The sequence below is a fragment of the Mesoplodon bidens genome (assembly GCF_964165515.1).
Source record: "Mesoplodon bidens genome assembly, chromosome: 4".
Classification (NCBI taxonomy): Eukaryota; Metazoa; Chordata; class Mammalia; order Artiodactyla; family Ziphiidae; genus Mesoplodon; species Mesoplodon bidens.
Window position 1 is genome coordinate 27,526,508 of NC_138160.1, and position 14,699 is coordinate 27,541,206.

The 14,699-nt window shown below is 36.5% G+C and overlaps 1 protein-coding gene across 1 annotated transcript in view; it reads right to left on the minus strand.

Moving 5' to 3' along the window:
• Window positions 1-5,973: 5,973 nt before the first annotated feature.
• Window positions 5,974-14,699, minus strand: part of ZFR (zinc finger RNA binding protein) — a 77,813-nt gene continuing 69,087 nt past the window's right edge. Inside the window, exons 18-20 of the mRNA XM_081233373.1 lie at window positions 10,222-10,333; window positions 10,006-10,103; window positions 5,974-7,593 (exon numbers count right to left, since the gene is read on the minus strand). Coding sequence (XP_081089499.1) covers window positions 7,414-7,593; window positions 10,006-10,103; window positions 10,222-10,333 — 390 coding nt within the window. The 3' untranslated portion in view covers window positions 5,974-7,413. The remainder of the gene's footprint in view (window positions 7,594-10,005; window positions 10,104-10,221; window positions 10,334-14,699) is intronic.

Below are 14,699 nucleotides of genomic sequence, written 5' to 3' on the forward strand. Positions count from 1 at the left end.
CAGTTCCCCAGGACTCCCTTTTTCAATCCTCTGGCCAGAAACCTGCAGCTTTAGTTACTGAATTCTACCAGACACTTCTATGGCTGTATTCATGTCCAAGGCTAAGCAGTGAGTTTACTGCTGGAGGGGGAAACATGGCAAAATTGTTTGATATACTTCAGTTCTGGTCTTCTCCAATCTGCCTGCTACTAACTATGGTTCAGGGTCCTCAAATTGCTGTTCTATGCATTTTATCCAGATTTTATAGTTGAATTCCAAGGAAGAGACGGGGAGGAGGGTGTTTCCTTCATCTTATCAGGACCTGGAACTCATAAATTTGGTTTCAATTAATAATTTAGTTGTAGCTCCCCTTCCACTTCACCATACACTAAGCCGTCTCCTTTTTTCTCTCTTTTGATGTGGACTATTTCATAAAAAGGAAAAAATTAAGAACCCATATAATTAAGAATTTTGCCATCTAGAATCTTCTCCCTCCTTCTCTCCAAGCAAAGAGCAGACAGGAAGACAGGCAGGCTGCTCCAATGTGACTGTGAGATTTTTAGGAGATAGGTTTTGATCTCTGCTCTGAAATAAAGGATTCCTTTGAGGTTGTAGCTTGCTTCAATTTCAGGCCTCCTTCCTGACATTTCTCTTGAAACAGTCAATGAAGGAAGTGCATCAAGTGTTTCTTTATGACTGTCCTTTACATTAGGTGTGGGAGACATCACTTATCCTGGTATATAGGAGAGAAACACATGATTACAGAATCAAAGAATTTTGGAACTGACAGTAATTTTAGAGATGGTCTGCCCCTCAGTTTTTTGTTTTGTTTTTTTTTTGCGGTCCGCGGGCCTCCCACTGTTGTGGCCTCTCCCACTGCGGAGCACAGGCCCCGGACGCGCAAGCTCAGCGGCCATGGCTCACGGGCCCAGCCGCTCCGCGGCATGTGGGATCCTCCCAGACCGGGGCACGAACCCATGTCCCCTGCATCGGCAGGCGGACTCCCAACCCCTGAGCCACCAGGGAAGCCCTGCCCCTCAGTTTAACATATATGGTTGCACATGCAGATTGGAAGAGTCCATAGGTAAAAAGTCCACGATCTGAAATATAAAAAACCAAATGCCCACAGGGCCAGCCTGGTAGACAAAATGGGGAACAGTAGAGGCTTTGGTAAACTGTCCAGAACAGGCTTTGTCTCAAATTTATCCTCTAGAGGGAGTAGCCATTACTCTCATCATAGGAACACATGCTCTATGTCATCAGATCTTCCAGTTTTTCAAGAGAAGTCAAATTGGAGTTTTCATGTGAAATCTTTAATATTGGCTCAAAGTTTCTAACAGTCTTTGGGCCAAATGAGACACAGCTACATCCTGGGTATAGTACATTAGATATCATTTTTGACTCCTGGCTCAGGTAAAAGTTTTCCTCCTTTTTTCCTATCCTTACTTAAGCATTGATCTTTGAAAGAGCTGTAGCTTTGTAGGTTCTTTAGAATTACGAGGAGAAAAAAAGGCTCATGGGCAGGTCTTTGGAGTGGACCAAAATTGGGGTACTTAAGATCTATTTGTACATTACGTCTTAAGCATTAAAACTCTGCAGAAAGAGTTTTGATTAAAGCAAAAATTAACACTTTGTAAATCAACTATACTTCAATTAAAAAAAAATTTTTAAAGGGACAAATCTATAGGAGGTACATAGCATAAAGGTTAAAAGTTCAGGATTTGAAGTCAACAGGACTCTCCAAGTACACAACTTTCTGATGACCTGACACATTCAAGAAGAGATATTCAAATGATCTTTATTATAGCAACAGCAAAGTACTTAACCTCAAAACCCTGGTTTGCTCATGTGTAATGAATACCTATCACCTAGTAATATCCCAAGGATGAAACCACCACATGTACCATTTTAGCACAGTGATGTGGAGCTGCGTGAAGTTCTGAGGAGCAATGACATGATCAAATTGGTGCTTTAGGAAAAATATTCTGGGGGCTGTAGGCTGAATAGTGTAGAGACTGGAGGCAGAAAGAAAAAAGGCAAGACTGGAGTTTGGGCTGAGAAAAAGGATTTGGAAATAAACATAACAAAAGGAGTACCTGACGGAACTTGGAAGGTGGATGAGATCATCAATAGCATGTACATATAAGAAGATGCCAATGACAGAACCATGGAAAGTGCTACAGCTGACCCTCGAACAACGTAAAGGGTCGGCAACAACTTCTCTGTAAGTAATCCCATTCATTTTACTGTTGCAGTTAATATTTTTAAAAAGCCATTTCTTCAATTGTTCGTTTTTTTCCTATAGCTATTCATATTAGAAGGTACTTATAATCCTTTCTCTCTCCCATATCATCTTTTGTCCCTCCTGCTCTGCGGTTCCAACTACATGCCATAATTTTGAACAAATTCACTATCTTGGTCACTCTTTTTTGAATATCACATTAAAATTAATGCCCAGAACTGAACACCAGATTCCAGATATGGTGCGACTAATTCCTAGTGTAGGAGGACCGTGTATCTCTCAATTTTGGATATCACTAAGACAAAGGATACAAGGATGCGCATTCGCTGTTAAAAGGCTTGCAGTGCTCACTAAAATTAGTTGTGATTGGTAATGCAGGTTTTAACTTCCTTCCAGCCCTCCACATTATGCATTAGCACAAGGCAGGCCTTCTGTTTTTGTCTATATTATAATGCACACTATATCACACTGAAGTACAATTTGCTCTTTTTAAACAGCTTATGGCAAAGCTCAAGGTAAATTACAACACTCTAGACTTTTTCCCATCAGGAACCTGTCGTACTGCATTATCCTGTATTTATTTAATATAGGGCCTATATTGATCCAAGCCCTAGTTATGTTCTCTGCCATTTTCCCTTTCTACTTGTGAACTCTCTAACATTAACGTATTTTATGAGTGATTAATTAGCTGGGATCAACTTAACTGCCTTTTTGTACTTTCATGCAACAGATTATTTACTTTTTAAAAAAATATTTCACATTAGGTTACTGATTAAACAGTCCTTTCCAAACTGAAGACCCTTTGTCTCTAGTACCAGTATCTTACTACATTAAAGTGAATAGAGTAGCTTTGTATTTAACATGGAACCAGTTTAAGCACTGTTCAAAAATATTACTCAAAGTTTTAAGTTAGTTACAGAATTGTTTCCTCTTTGCAGATTTTATTTTACAACTACTATTATTACACTAAGCAAGATAAAGGAGGACTAACGGAACTTAGCGCCTGTGACTGCGGGGACGTGGGTGGTGTGGGGAGAGTAGTGTGAGTACACACGTTACGGAGCTGTGCGCTGTTCATGTGCTTTTTGGCCATTTGACTCTGCACTTGGGGTTGGTCTGTACTTATGTCATTGTAATGATTTCACTCCTGCCTGTGACACTTTTATCAAATGTGTGAATAAATAAAGATTAGTATGAAAAAAAAAGATAAAGGAGGACTAAAATTAACTAGACTATAGCTTACTAAAATTACCTAGACAACAACTAATCAATAAAATTGCTTAGGGAATAGGGATATTATGATTTGCTAAATACTGCAATAAACTTATTGCCATATTGTATAGCTGATCATAAAATACCTCTAATACTAAACTAAAAATATAATTTAATTCTGAACTGTAAAGCATGTTTATTAAAGCATGATCCATGTACAACTTGCATCAGAACTACCTATAATTGAAGAAAAAAATTGATTTGGGATGATCCTACAGTGCTTGTTAAAAATGCAGTTTCCCTATGTGTACGGATACAGAACAACCTCCAAGACTCCAAGATACATTAAATGAGAAAAGGTTCAGAACAATGTACGCAGTATCCAGCCATTTGTATAAAGACAAAGGGGAGCACATGTTGATGTTGACATGTGCACAGACCACGTGTGGAAGGATATACAAATGGATAACACTGCCTCTGGAAAGGGGAACCATGTAATGGGAAAACAAGGGGAGGCAGAAGGTATTTTATGCCGTAAACCCCTTTACAATTTTTGACTTTTGTAACATGTTATGAACAATCCGTTCAAACAAACAACTAAGAGAAAGTCATCTTAGCATGCACATTCTCAGGCTTCTTCTGGCCCTCCTTAGAATTTCTGGAATTAGGGTTTAGGAATCTTAATTTTTAGAATGTTCCCCACATGACTCTCATGAACAAATTTGAGGTCACTGCTATGAATATTATCTATGACACTGTAAAATTTGCCCTTTATGGGGAAAAAATTTTTAAGTTAGCTCTGCCAAATTCAGTACAAAAGATGGTGAATCCATTAAAGTAACTGTTTATAAATTCACAGCATATACTGACAACATAATAGCATGACCATGCAAAAGATTTGATGCTTTATCAATAAGCAAGAAAAAATGATTCAAAATACTGTTGACTTAAAATAATCAGAGATCCTTTCTTATGCTGTTCATGCAAGTTTTCCTTTTTTTGTTTTTTGGGTGAAATAGAAAAGGATAGCTTTCTTTCTTTGCTAGGCAAAGGGGGACACAGTGGGCTCCTGACCTCGAAGAAAACTACGTTTCTCTGTTCGAATCTGCCCTTTGGAAGTCAGGGATGCCCGGGAGCCCTACAGGGCCTCACTCAGTTTCACTCCACCCTTTTTGTTGATACTCCTCAATCTTGAGGACAGATATTGGACAAGAAAGGGAACAATCATTTTGGATACAGATGAAGTTTTCTTTTTTTTTTTGCGGTACGTGGGCCTCTCCCGCTGCGGAGCACAGGCTCTGGACGTGCAGGCTCAGCGGCCATGGCTCACGGGCCCAGATGCTCCACGGCATGTGGGATCTTCCCGGACCGGGGCACGAACCCGTATCCCCTGCATCGGCAGGCAAACTCTCAACCACTGGGCCACCAGGGAAGCCCAAGTTTTCATTTTTAATACTAGCTTATTTAAAGAAATAGAAGAAACAATAGCGGTGAAGACAAAAATCTAATTTGTAATGCATCATGTAATTGGGGGATGGTTGAGAGAAATCAATTTGTTTTATCTGGGTTATCATTACTGAAACATAAGCAGGCACTATAATAACAAGGAAAGCTAGTTTGAGATGCAGAGAAAACTGATAAGTAAATTAGTTGCCGAAACAACTGGTTCAAGAACACATTAGCATGACAACCAATGCTTCTTTTGATCAGAAAGTTTATAATTTTCTTTAAAAACTGTCAAAGCAGAAGAGATACTAACAAATACTCAAGTCAACTTTATTTCATATAAGATGGTTAATGTGAATCTAGCTACAGCTGTGAAAACCATTAAGCCATGCAAAAAATAAATAATACTGAAATAATTATCTTCGTAAAAAAAATTTAAGTGGCACCACTTGTATATCTGGATGAAGACACCTGAAACTAAATGCAAAAATTTGGAACTTGGGCTCAGAACATTTTTAGAACATAATTAATTGCAAGATGAAGGGAGCAGGCTGGCAAAGTGCTGAGCATAAACTTTGATACCTGACTTTCAATTCAACTCTGTCACTAAACTGATGTACTAACTTTAATTAGCCACTCTGGGCTTTAGTTTCCTCACCTAAAAAATAAGAAACACAGCACCTTCACTTATTCTTAATTTGTTATGATAGTTTTAAACAGGAAAACGTGTGAAAGACCTAGCATGGTGCCTGTCATTAGTGAGTGATAAATGTCAGTTCTTTTCTTCTCTCTTAAGTAAGAGAACTGTGAGAAACAAAATTCCTAATTTTTTTACTGGGTGACTAAAATGAGACCCGGAAAGATTAAAAAAAAAAAAAAAAGAAAGAAAGAAAAGATGCTTGGGAGAAAAAACAGAGTCTCCTGTTCTACTTCCCCAGCGGTTGTCTCCTACAGTCTCCTGGTCCTCTAAGAGCCTGGGGGAAGATTCTGACCCAAGAAAGAAACTGAACCAATATGGTATTGAATTACACAATTTTCTGGAAATTATGTGCCCAGGAAACATCATTTGTCAGAAATAAGATGTAAGTAGCCAATAAATTTGAATATGGTTTTACTGAAGCGTACGTTATTTCAAAGCAGAAGTATTTATGTCAATTCTAACACATAATACATTTAAGTCATTATATGAATTTAAGTTTTTATTTGTGTATTTCACTGTAGTGCTGTGACAAAATGACATTTGTGTACCAGAGCATACATATATCAACAGTAAGATGTAACTTTTCATTACACCACTGCTAGAATATTTAGCTTTTTGTAGGACACATAAGCAGGTAAGATGGCCACACCAAATAATTTTCTGTTTTTTTTTCTTAGATAACCTTAATTTTTTAAAATCAGTAATACTCTATCAACCTCACTGTTAATAGAACTGTAAATTATCTGGGTGATGGGGTGTGGGGACAGGGAGGAGGGATCATTCAACTATTATTATACTGTAATAGTCCCTAGAGTAATCTCACACACACCAATAATGAACTGTCTTCGTAATTAAGGGCTAGTTACTGTTGTTAGTTGCACAATGATACAGTTCCTTTTGAAAATATTGGTTAGCCCACTTATATATGAAAAATGCCCTTTCCACTTATGCAGAAGAAAAAAATATTCAGAAAGTTATTTTTGGCCTTGCTATGTCAAAAAGTCAACTGTACAAAGATCTACGTGTCAAACCTAAAATTATAATTTTAAAAGTATTAAAAACAAAAATGTCATGCATTTTTATTATCAATGATTCAGAGGCTTTAAAACTGTCGCAAGACCATATAGTATATATTAGCTTTTATACTGCTAATGCACAACTAACAGCAAACTTGATTAGATTAACAGAAATCTGTCTTAATTACACCTTTATATATCACACTAGAGAGACAAATGCCACAAAATCTGCAGAAACATTCAGTTCTGAGCACTTAAATGGCAGGATAACTTTTTTGTGTTGTAATCTATCACATAAAGAATAACAAAAGGAAGAAATTCTGCAGTCTCACGTTACAAAAAAACGTACTGCTGTAAAATATTAAGAGGGGGTAAAGGATATCTGTAACACAAAGTAACAACTAGTATCAAACAGCAAACAAAACCTCTAAATAAAAATATCAAAATACACATAGCAACTGAGCACAAATACTGCATTAAATATAGTAAAGATTTAATAGGACTAGTTAATAAAAGACACAAATATAGGGGGAGCTAGGGCAACCAGTAAATAAAACCAAAAATAATGGGAAAAGAAATCAGAACAATTGTTTTTCCCCTAGTTGAAGCATAATTTTTTGGGGGGCGGGTGTCTTTCCATTCATATAATACCTAACACTGTACATTAAAAGATTTTAATATCATAGAAAAACTTGGTTCTTCCATGAAATTCTTTAAATTCTTGATAATTTTTTCAAAGTAGACATCATTATGAATGAAAAACAGCCAACAAATGGGCACCTGTTGCCTTTTAACACTGCAGATTTTACAGAAACTTTTTAAAAGTTATCATAATCCTTTTTGTCTTTTTTCCCCTCAGCTTCAAATCCATCAACTCCATCACTATCCCTTCTTCGTTTCCTGTTGTTGTGGATGTTAAAACGTTGGCTCATTTGGGGTAGTGGATCCATGCCCAGAACTTTGTGTATCTGGCGGAATGCAAGGAGTCTCAATGCAAACTACAACAACAACAAAAAGGCAGAATTTAGTTAATTTTAAAAACCAGTATTAATTCTTATTAGGTTTATAGCCCCAAATGACAATATAAAAAAGCATGTTTAATGAAAGAAACATCTTGAACGATATTAAATTTCACAAATGAAATACTCCATATGTTCTGATGTTTTTATTTTCAGGCTTTAGTGTGTGCATGCTGTTTTGTTTTTTAAAGCATAAGTTAAAAAAATAATTCTTAAAAAAATTAGTATAATGTTCATTAAAAAAATCCTAAAACAATATACAGCAAAAGAAAAAGTGTCTCACTTATTGAATGAACATCTCTTTGTTTCATATTCACTCATCTTCCCACTTTTCCTGTGGATGCCCATGTACACAGGCTCAGGCATGGGGTCCACGTGTGCGCGCACACTCACACCTCCCCCCAGGTTTACAAAATGAGGATTATACTTCTACAGCTCGTTACTTCATGAACTAAAAAAAAGATTTTTCACTATGTGGCTATGTATACATAGGAATATGCTAGGCATCAATTTCACAAGACCTATGTGTCACAAGATATTTGAGACATAATTCCCCAGTTTTCTGGGGGATATATATACCCTTTAAACTAATATAAGGAAATTTTACAGTCATTTGATCAAATGGCAATTTTCACTATAGTTAAACCTTCAATATAACTGTTTAGACTATTTCTTGAGATATAATTCACATAAAATTTGTCCTCTTAAAGTGTACAATTCAGTGGGTTTTTTCAGTATACTTACAAAGTTTTTCAACCATAACCACTCTCTAATTCTAGAACATTTTCATTACCTCTCACCCGTAAAAAAACCCCATGGCCCAACAGCAGTCATTCCTCAATTCCTCTACCCCGAGGCCCTCACAACCACTCATCTACTTTTCTATCTTGATAGATTTGTCTACTATGGACATTTCATATAAATGAAATCATACAATATGACTTTTTGTGTCTGGCTTCTTTTACTTACATTAAGGTTTTCAAGATTCATCTACATTATATTATGTAACAGCACTTCATTCCTTTTAATGGCTGAGTAATTTTCCACTGTATGAATATACCGTATTTGTTTATCCACCTATCCATCAATTGATATACACTTGGGATGTTTCCACTTTTTGGCAATTATGCACAATGCTTCTATGAATATTTGTGCATAAATTTTTTTTAAACTTTTTTATTTTTTATTATTTTTTGTGTATAACTTTTTAATGAACATATATTTGCAGTTCTCTGAATATACTTCGTCAAACTGCTGGGTCATATGGTAACTCTATGTTTAACTTATTGCGGAAGTGCCAAACTGTTTTCCACAGTGGCTTTCTGAAGTGAAACTAGGAATATTTATCATAACAGAATACTAATTCTTTATTTAGAGATACTTACAAAAGGTCCTTCCCAAAGATAAACAGAATAATGTTTTCTTCTGTATTAAAAGAAAATATCCAAAGATATCTGGTGTATAATAATGAATAGTAATACACTTCTACCACAGACATATTGCTACTGATCATCAGCTTTTTCTAATACTAGGAGTTTCTAAATAGAAGAGTACTCCAGTAAGGAAAACTAAAATAGCATCTGAGGATGGAGTGTACATTCTGTAAGCTCTTGTTCTGCATGTGATTGATATATATTCCTAAATTCTAACAAGAGGAGAGATTTCTACTGTGCAATTGTAAATTATTTAGCAGCAAACGAAATTTGAGGATACTGAAATTATTCCCATAAAAAGTCATCTTGGAATTTTTAAACATTATCAAAGGGGACAAGGTTTACTTAATTCCTTTTCTGAGGGGGCGGATTAACCTTATTCTCCTCTTAGTACACTTCTGAACTCAAAAAAAGGAAGCTATAGCAGTTTTAGACTGATTGAAATATTAACTTATTTAATCTTCCCAACAATCCTATTTGAGACAGACACTGCTCTTATCCCTTACAGATGAGCGGGCAGAGCTGGTATTCAAACTCAGGGAGTCTTGACTTCAGGGCCCACACTTTCAATTACCACATTAGCTGGCTTTTTCAGTGGCAGGAAAGGCTAAATCATTAACAAAAATTTCCATAAACCATACAATCACTTACATACATATCACTTCTGTACATCCAGAGGACATAAACAGCTTCTCTACTGATCTTGATATACAACGTAATACCGAGATTTAGAGACACTGAAAATACTGCTGTATTTTTATATTTATATAATACACTTAATGAGACACGCACACAGTTAAAATAATAAACTTGAAGATTATATTAATGAAACCTAGTTTAAATTACATCCTCTCTAAGGGTTTACTTACAGCGATTTTTCCTAAAGGACAATTATAAAAAACCAAAACTTTAAGGGCAGTGATAGAACAAAGCTTTGGGATTAGGAACACACGGGTACCTGTGCACTGGATGTGATGTCTTCACGCTGCTGGTCAGTCATTGTTGCCAAGGTATCAAAGGGATCCTTCTCACAAGGATCCAGAAGTCCAGGACTACCTACAGCAATCACCGTAGGGAGAAAAAAGCATTACCATCATCCATTTGTAAAATAAAGAAGAGTTCTCATTCAACCATCAAACACAAAAACAAACACTAAAAATGAAGTAAAACTTACCTTTAAGTATAATCCCTGAAGAAATGCACTCAAAAACTCTTCTCAGTGCATCTCCAGGACTCTGAGGACTAGAAGCACTACTGATTGCTTTCTCTACAAGTAACTCCATAGCCTAAAAACAAAAAAATAAAAATGTGCTTAACAGCTTACAGCCCAAAGGAATTATTCATTTTCAAACACCAGAATGACAAACTACCTGCAAAACTGTCATTAAAAAATTTAAAGATTGAAAAAGTTACATAGACCGAGTCACAAAATTAGAAAAAAATTACATATAATATAAAACACTCAAAATTAAATACTAAGTAATGAAAACAAAAATAATAAGACTATATAATTGACATCTTAAAAATATTTTATAATTTATGCTTAATGAAAAATAGATTAATAGGTTTTTTGTTATTTTTAGTTATTGTTATCCTTTCCTTATTAAAATATGACAGTCCTTAAAATTCTTTAGATATTTAGGACTCACATACATATGTTCTTTAATACCTACATACTGATGACACTAAGTCGTTAGAGCAAGACAGTATTCTACTAAGTAAAGAAGACTTTTGTTTTCTTTACGAACAATTACCTAATTTTCATTTAACATACAACTGTACTTCTATTATCCTTAAGGAAAACACAACTTATGCTTTCACTGTAAATTACATTTGAGAGACTCAAAATCTAAACCAATGAATAAAAGAAAAAAGTACAGATTTAGATCCAGAAAGTGTTTTGAAGGGTCTATTAGAAAAATGTTTCCATTTAGAGTTTAAAAATTGAGATACAACGTACAACTCAGTGGTTTTTAGTACATTTACAAAGTTGTTCAACCATAACCACTCTCTAATTCCAGAACATTTTCATCACCCCCCAAAAAAACTCCATACCTATTAGCAGTCATTCTCCATCCTCCCTTTTCTTCCATCCCCTGGCAACCACTAAACCACTTTCTATATCTATAATTTGCCTCTTCTAGGTACTTCATACAAAGAACCATATGTGACTTTTTTGTATCTGGCTGGTTTCTTTCACTTAGCATAATGTTTAAGGTTTGTCCAAGTTGTAGCTTTTACTTAAATTATAAATAAAACCACCAATAACACTTCAAAGAAATTAAATAGATTGCACCTAGAATGAAATCCTTAAAATGATACTGAAACTGAAAATACCTTAGGGAGAATCCATTTTTAGCTGTATACTTAAAAAACTCATAAATTTAATCAGAGGTAAAAACTACATCCACCTATTCACCCCGAGGCTATTACTCAGATCTTTTAAGTAAGAATAATTCTTAAAAGGCTGGACATTTGGAGGCTTCAGTCCCAAACAAATTAGGAATAAATTGTAAGAGAGATGTGAATTAAAAGAGATAGTGCACATTAAGAGCTATAAAAAATGAGAGCTGGAAGCATGAAGTTAAGAAAATCTGAGAATAATGAATGTTAATAATGATAAATGTAAATTACAACAAAAAAATTAAGATGGTTCAGTTTATTCAACTGAAGAATGCAGTAAGATGTTCTAGACAATTTTTAAGGATTTTCATTTTAAAATTTTAGTATTTTAAGGAATCAGTTTCACTTATCTAGACAACTCTATGAATGTAGAATAAACACCTGTCCTTTCCAGACAAGCATTATTTCAAGATGTCCAAAAGACTGAAATCTTTGAAGATTAAAGGATTGTCAAGTGTCATTTATTTTGGATTTTTAAAAATTTTACTTTATTTTTTTGGCTTCATCAGGTCTTAGTTGTGGCATGCGGGGTCTGCGTTGAGGCACATAGGGTCTTTCGTCTGGGTGCAGGCTCTTCATTGTGGCGTGCGGGTTTTCCTCTAGTTGTGGAGCACAGGCTCCAGGGCAGGCGGCTCCAGAGTGCGTGGGCTCTGTAGTTTGTGGCACGCAGGCTCTCTCATTGAGGTGCACGAGCTCAGTAGTTGTGGTGCCAGGCTTAGTTGCCCCGTGACGTGTGGGATCTTAGTTCCCCAACCAGGGGTCAAACCTGCATCCCCTGCATTGGAAGGTGGATTCTTTACCACTGAACCACCAGGGAAGTCCCCCAGATGTCGTTTATTTTGAACCCCTCTGCCTAACCTAAGTGGCCATTATGTAGAAAATACTCAATAGGACTTCCCTGGTGGCGCAGTGGTTAAGAATCCGCCTACCAATGCAGGGGACACGCGTTCGAGCCCTGGTCCGGGAAGATCCCACAGGCCACGGAGCAACTAAGCCCATGTGCCACAACTACTGAGTCTGTGCTCTAAAGCCCGCGAGCTACAACTACTGAGCTCGTGTGCCACAACTACTGAAGCCTGCATGCCTAGAGCCTGTGCTCTGCAACGAGAGAAGCCACCGCAGTGAGAAGCCTGTGCACAGCAATTTAGTAAGTAAGTAAATAAATAAAACCCCCAATAAATGTTTATGAAACAGAATACTTTTGGAAAGAAATATGAAAATAATCCTGCTAATAAAAGAAATCAAGGCTTATTATTAACAAGTTACTAAAATACAAAATTGATGTCCTAAAATACACAACTTTCCCAAAATACTTCAAATTTATAATAAGTACTTTTAGAGAATGTTAAGAGAAAAATAAGTATTAAATAATCAGCTATAATATAGCTATGTCAAGATATAAAATGTTACAAGTAATTCAAAGCTTTTTCAAAATCTGCTTACTGACTGACCTTAGAAGTGGGAATTTGTAATTTAAACTTATATATTATGGTAGAAACTAACTAAAAACCAACAAAGAAATGAATTATTTATGGAATACAGAAAGTCCGTATATTTAATCACACAATAAAACTAAGTCAACTATCTGCCTTGAGATCATTTGCTCTGAAGGAAGCAATTTAAAAATGTTAATTTTCTATAGAACATGGTTGTTCTCCAAGCAGAGGCTGACAGTTAGGAAAGCAACAAAGGTAGAACACAAGAGGTTTATATACTCTGAAATGTACGCACTCAAAAGTAAAAGGACAGAAAACCATGGCACCTAACAGGCACCCGTGAGGGACCACAGACACCTAAGGGAACGGGAGGAACCCCCAGCAACTGGTTGTTTCAATTATATTTTTATTTTTCCTAATATGTTTTTTTATCTTTCTGATTTTATTTTGTTTTTTATTCTTTGTTATTGTATTGCTCCTTTCTTTCTTTCTTTCTTTCTTTCTTTTTTTTGGCGTGCTACACAGCTTGCGGGATCTTGGTTCCCAGGCCGGAGGTCAGGCCCGAGCTCCTGCGGTGGGACCTCCGAGTCCAAACCGCTGGACTAACAGAGAACCTCAGACCCCAGGGAATATTAATCCGAGTGAGGCCTCCCAGAGGTACTCATCTCAGCAGGAAGACCCTGCTCTATCCAATGGCCTGCAAACTCCAATGCTGGACACCTCAGGCCAAACAACCAGTAAGACAGGAATACAGCCCAACCCATCAAAAACAGAAAAAGAACAAAAAACGAAACGACAAAAAGATATGTTACAGACGAAGGAGCAAGGTAAAAACCTACAAGACCAAATAAATAAAGACGAAATAGGCAACCTATCTGAAAAAGAATTCAGAGTAATGATAGTAAAGATGATCCAAAATCTCGGAAAGAGAATGGAGAAAATACAAGAAACATTTAACAAGGATCTAGAAAAACTAAAGAGCAAACAAACAGTGATGAAAAAAACAATAAATGAAATTAAAAATACTCTAAAAGGAATTAATAGCAGAATAACTGAGGCAGAAGAACGGATAAGTGAGCTGGAAGATAAAATGGTGGAAATAACTGTGAGGGAGCAGAATAAAGAAAAAAGAATGAAAGGAATTGAGGACATTCTCAGAGACCTCTGGGACAACATTGAACACACCAACATTTGAATTACAGGGGTCCCAAAGAAGAAGAGAAAAAGAAAAGGTCTGAGAAAATATTTTAAGAGATTATAGTCGAAAACTTCCCTAACATGGGAAAGGAAATAGTCAACCAAGTCCAGGAAGGACAGAGTCCCATACAGGATAAATCCAAAGACAAACATGCCTAGACACATTAATCAAACTATCAAAAATTAAATACAAAGAAAAAATATTAAAAGCAGCAAGGGAGGGCTTCCCTGGTGGCACAGTGGTTGAGAGTATGCCTGCCGATGCAGGGGACATGGGTTCGTGCCCTGGTCCGGGAAGATCTCACATGCCAGAGAGCGGCTGGGCCCGTGAGCCATGGCCGCTGAGCCTGCGCGTCCAGAGCCTGTGCTCCGCAACGGGAGAGGCGACAACAGTGAGAGGCCTGCGTACCGCAAAAAAAAAAAAGTAGCATGGGAAAAGCCAACAAATGACATACTAGGGAATCTCTATAAGGTTAACAGCTGATCTTTTAGCAGAAACTCTGCAAGCCAGAAGGGAGTGGCAGGACATATTTAAAGCTGATGAAAGGGAAGAACCTACAACCAAGATTACTCTAGCCAGCAAGGATCTCATTCAGATTCGATGGAGAAATCAAAT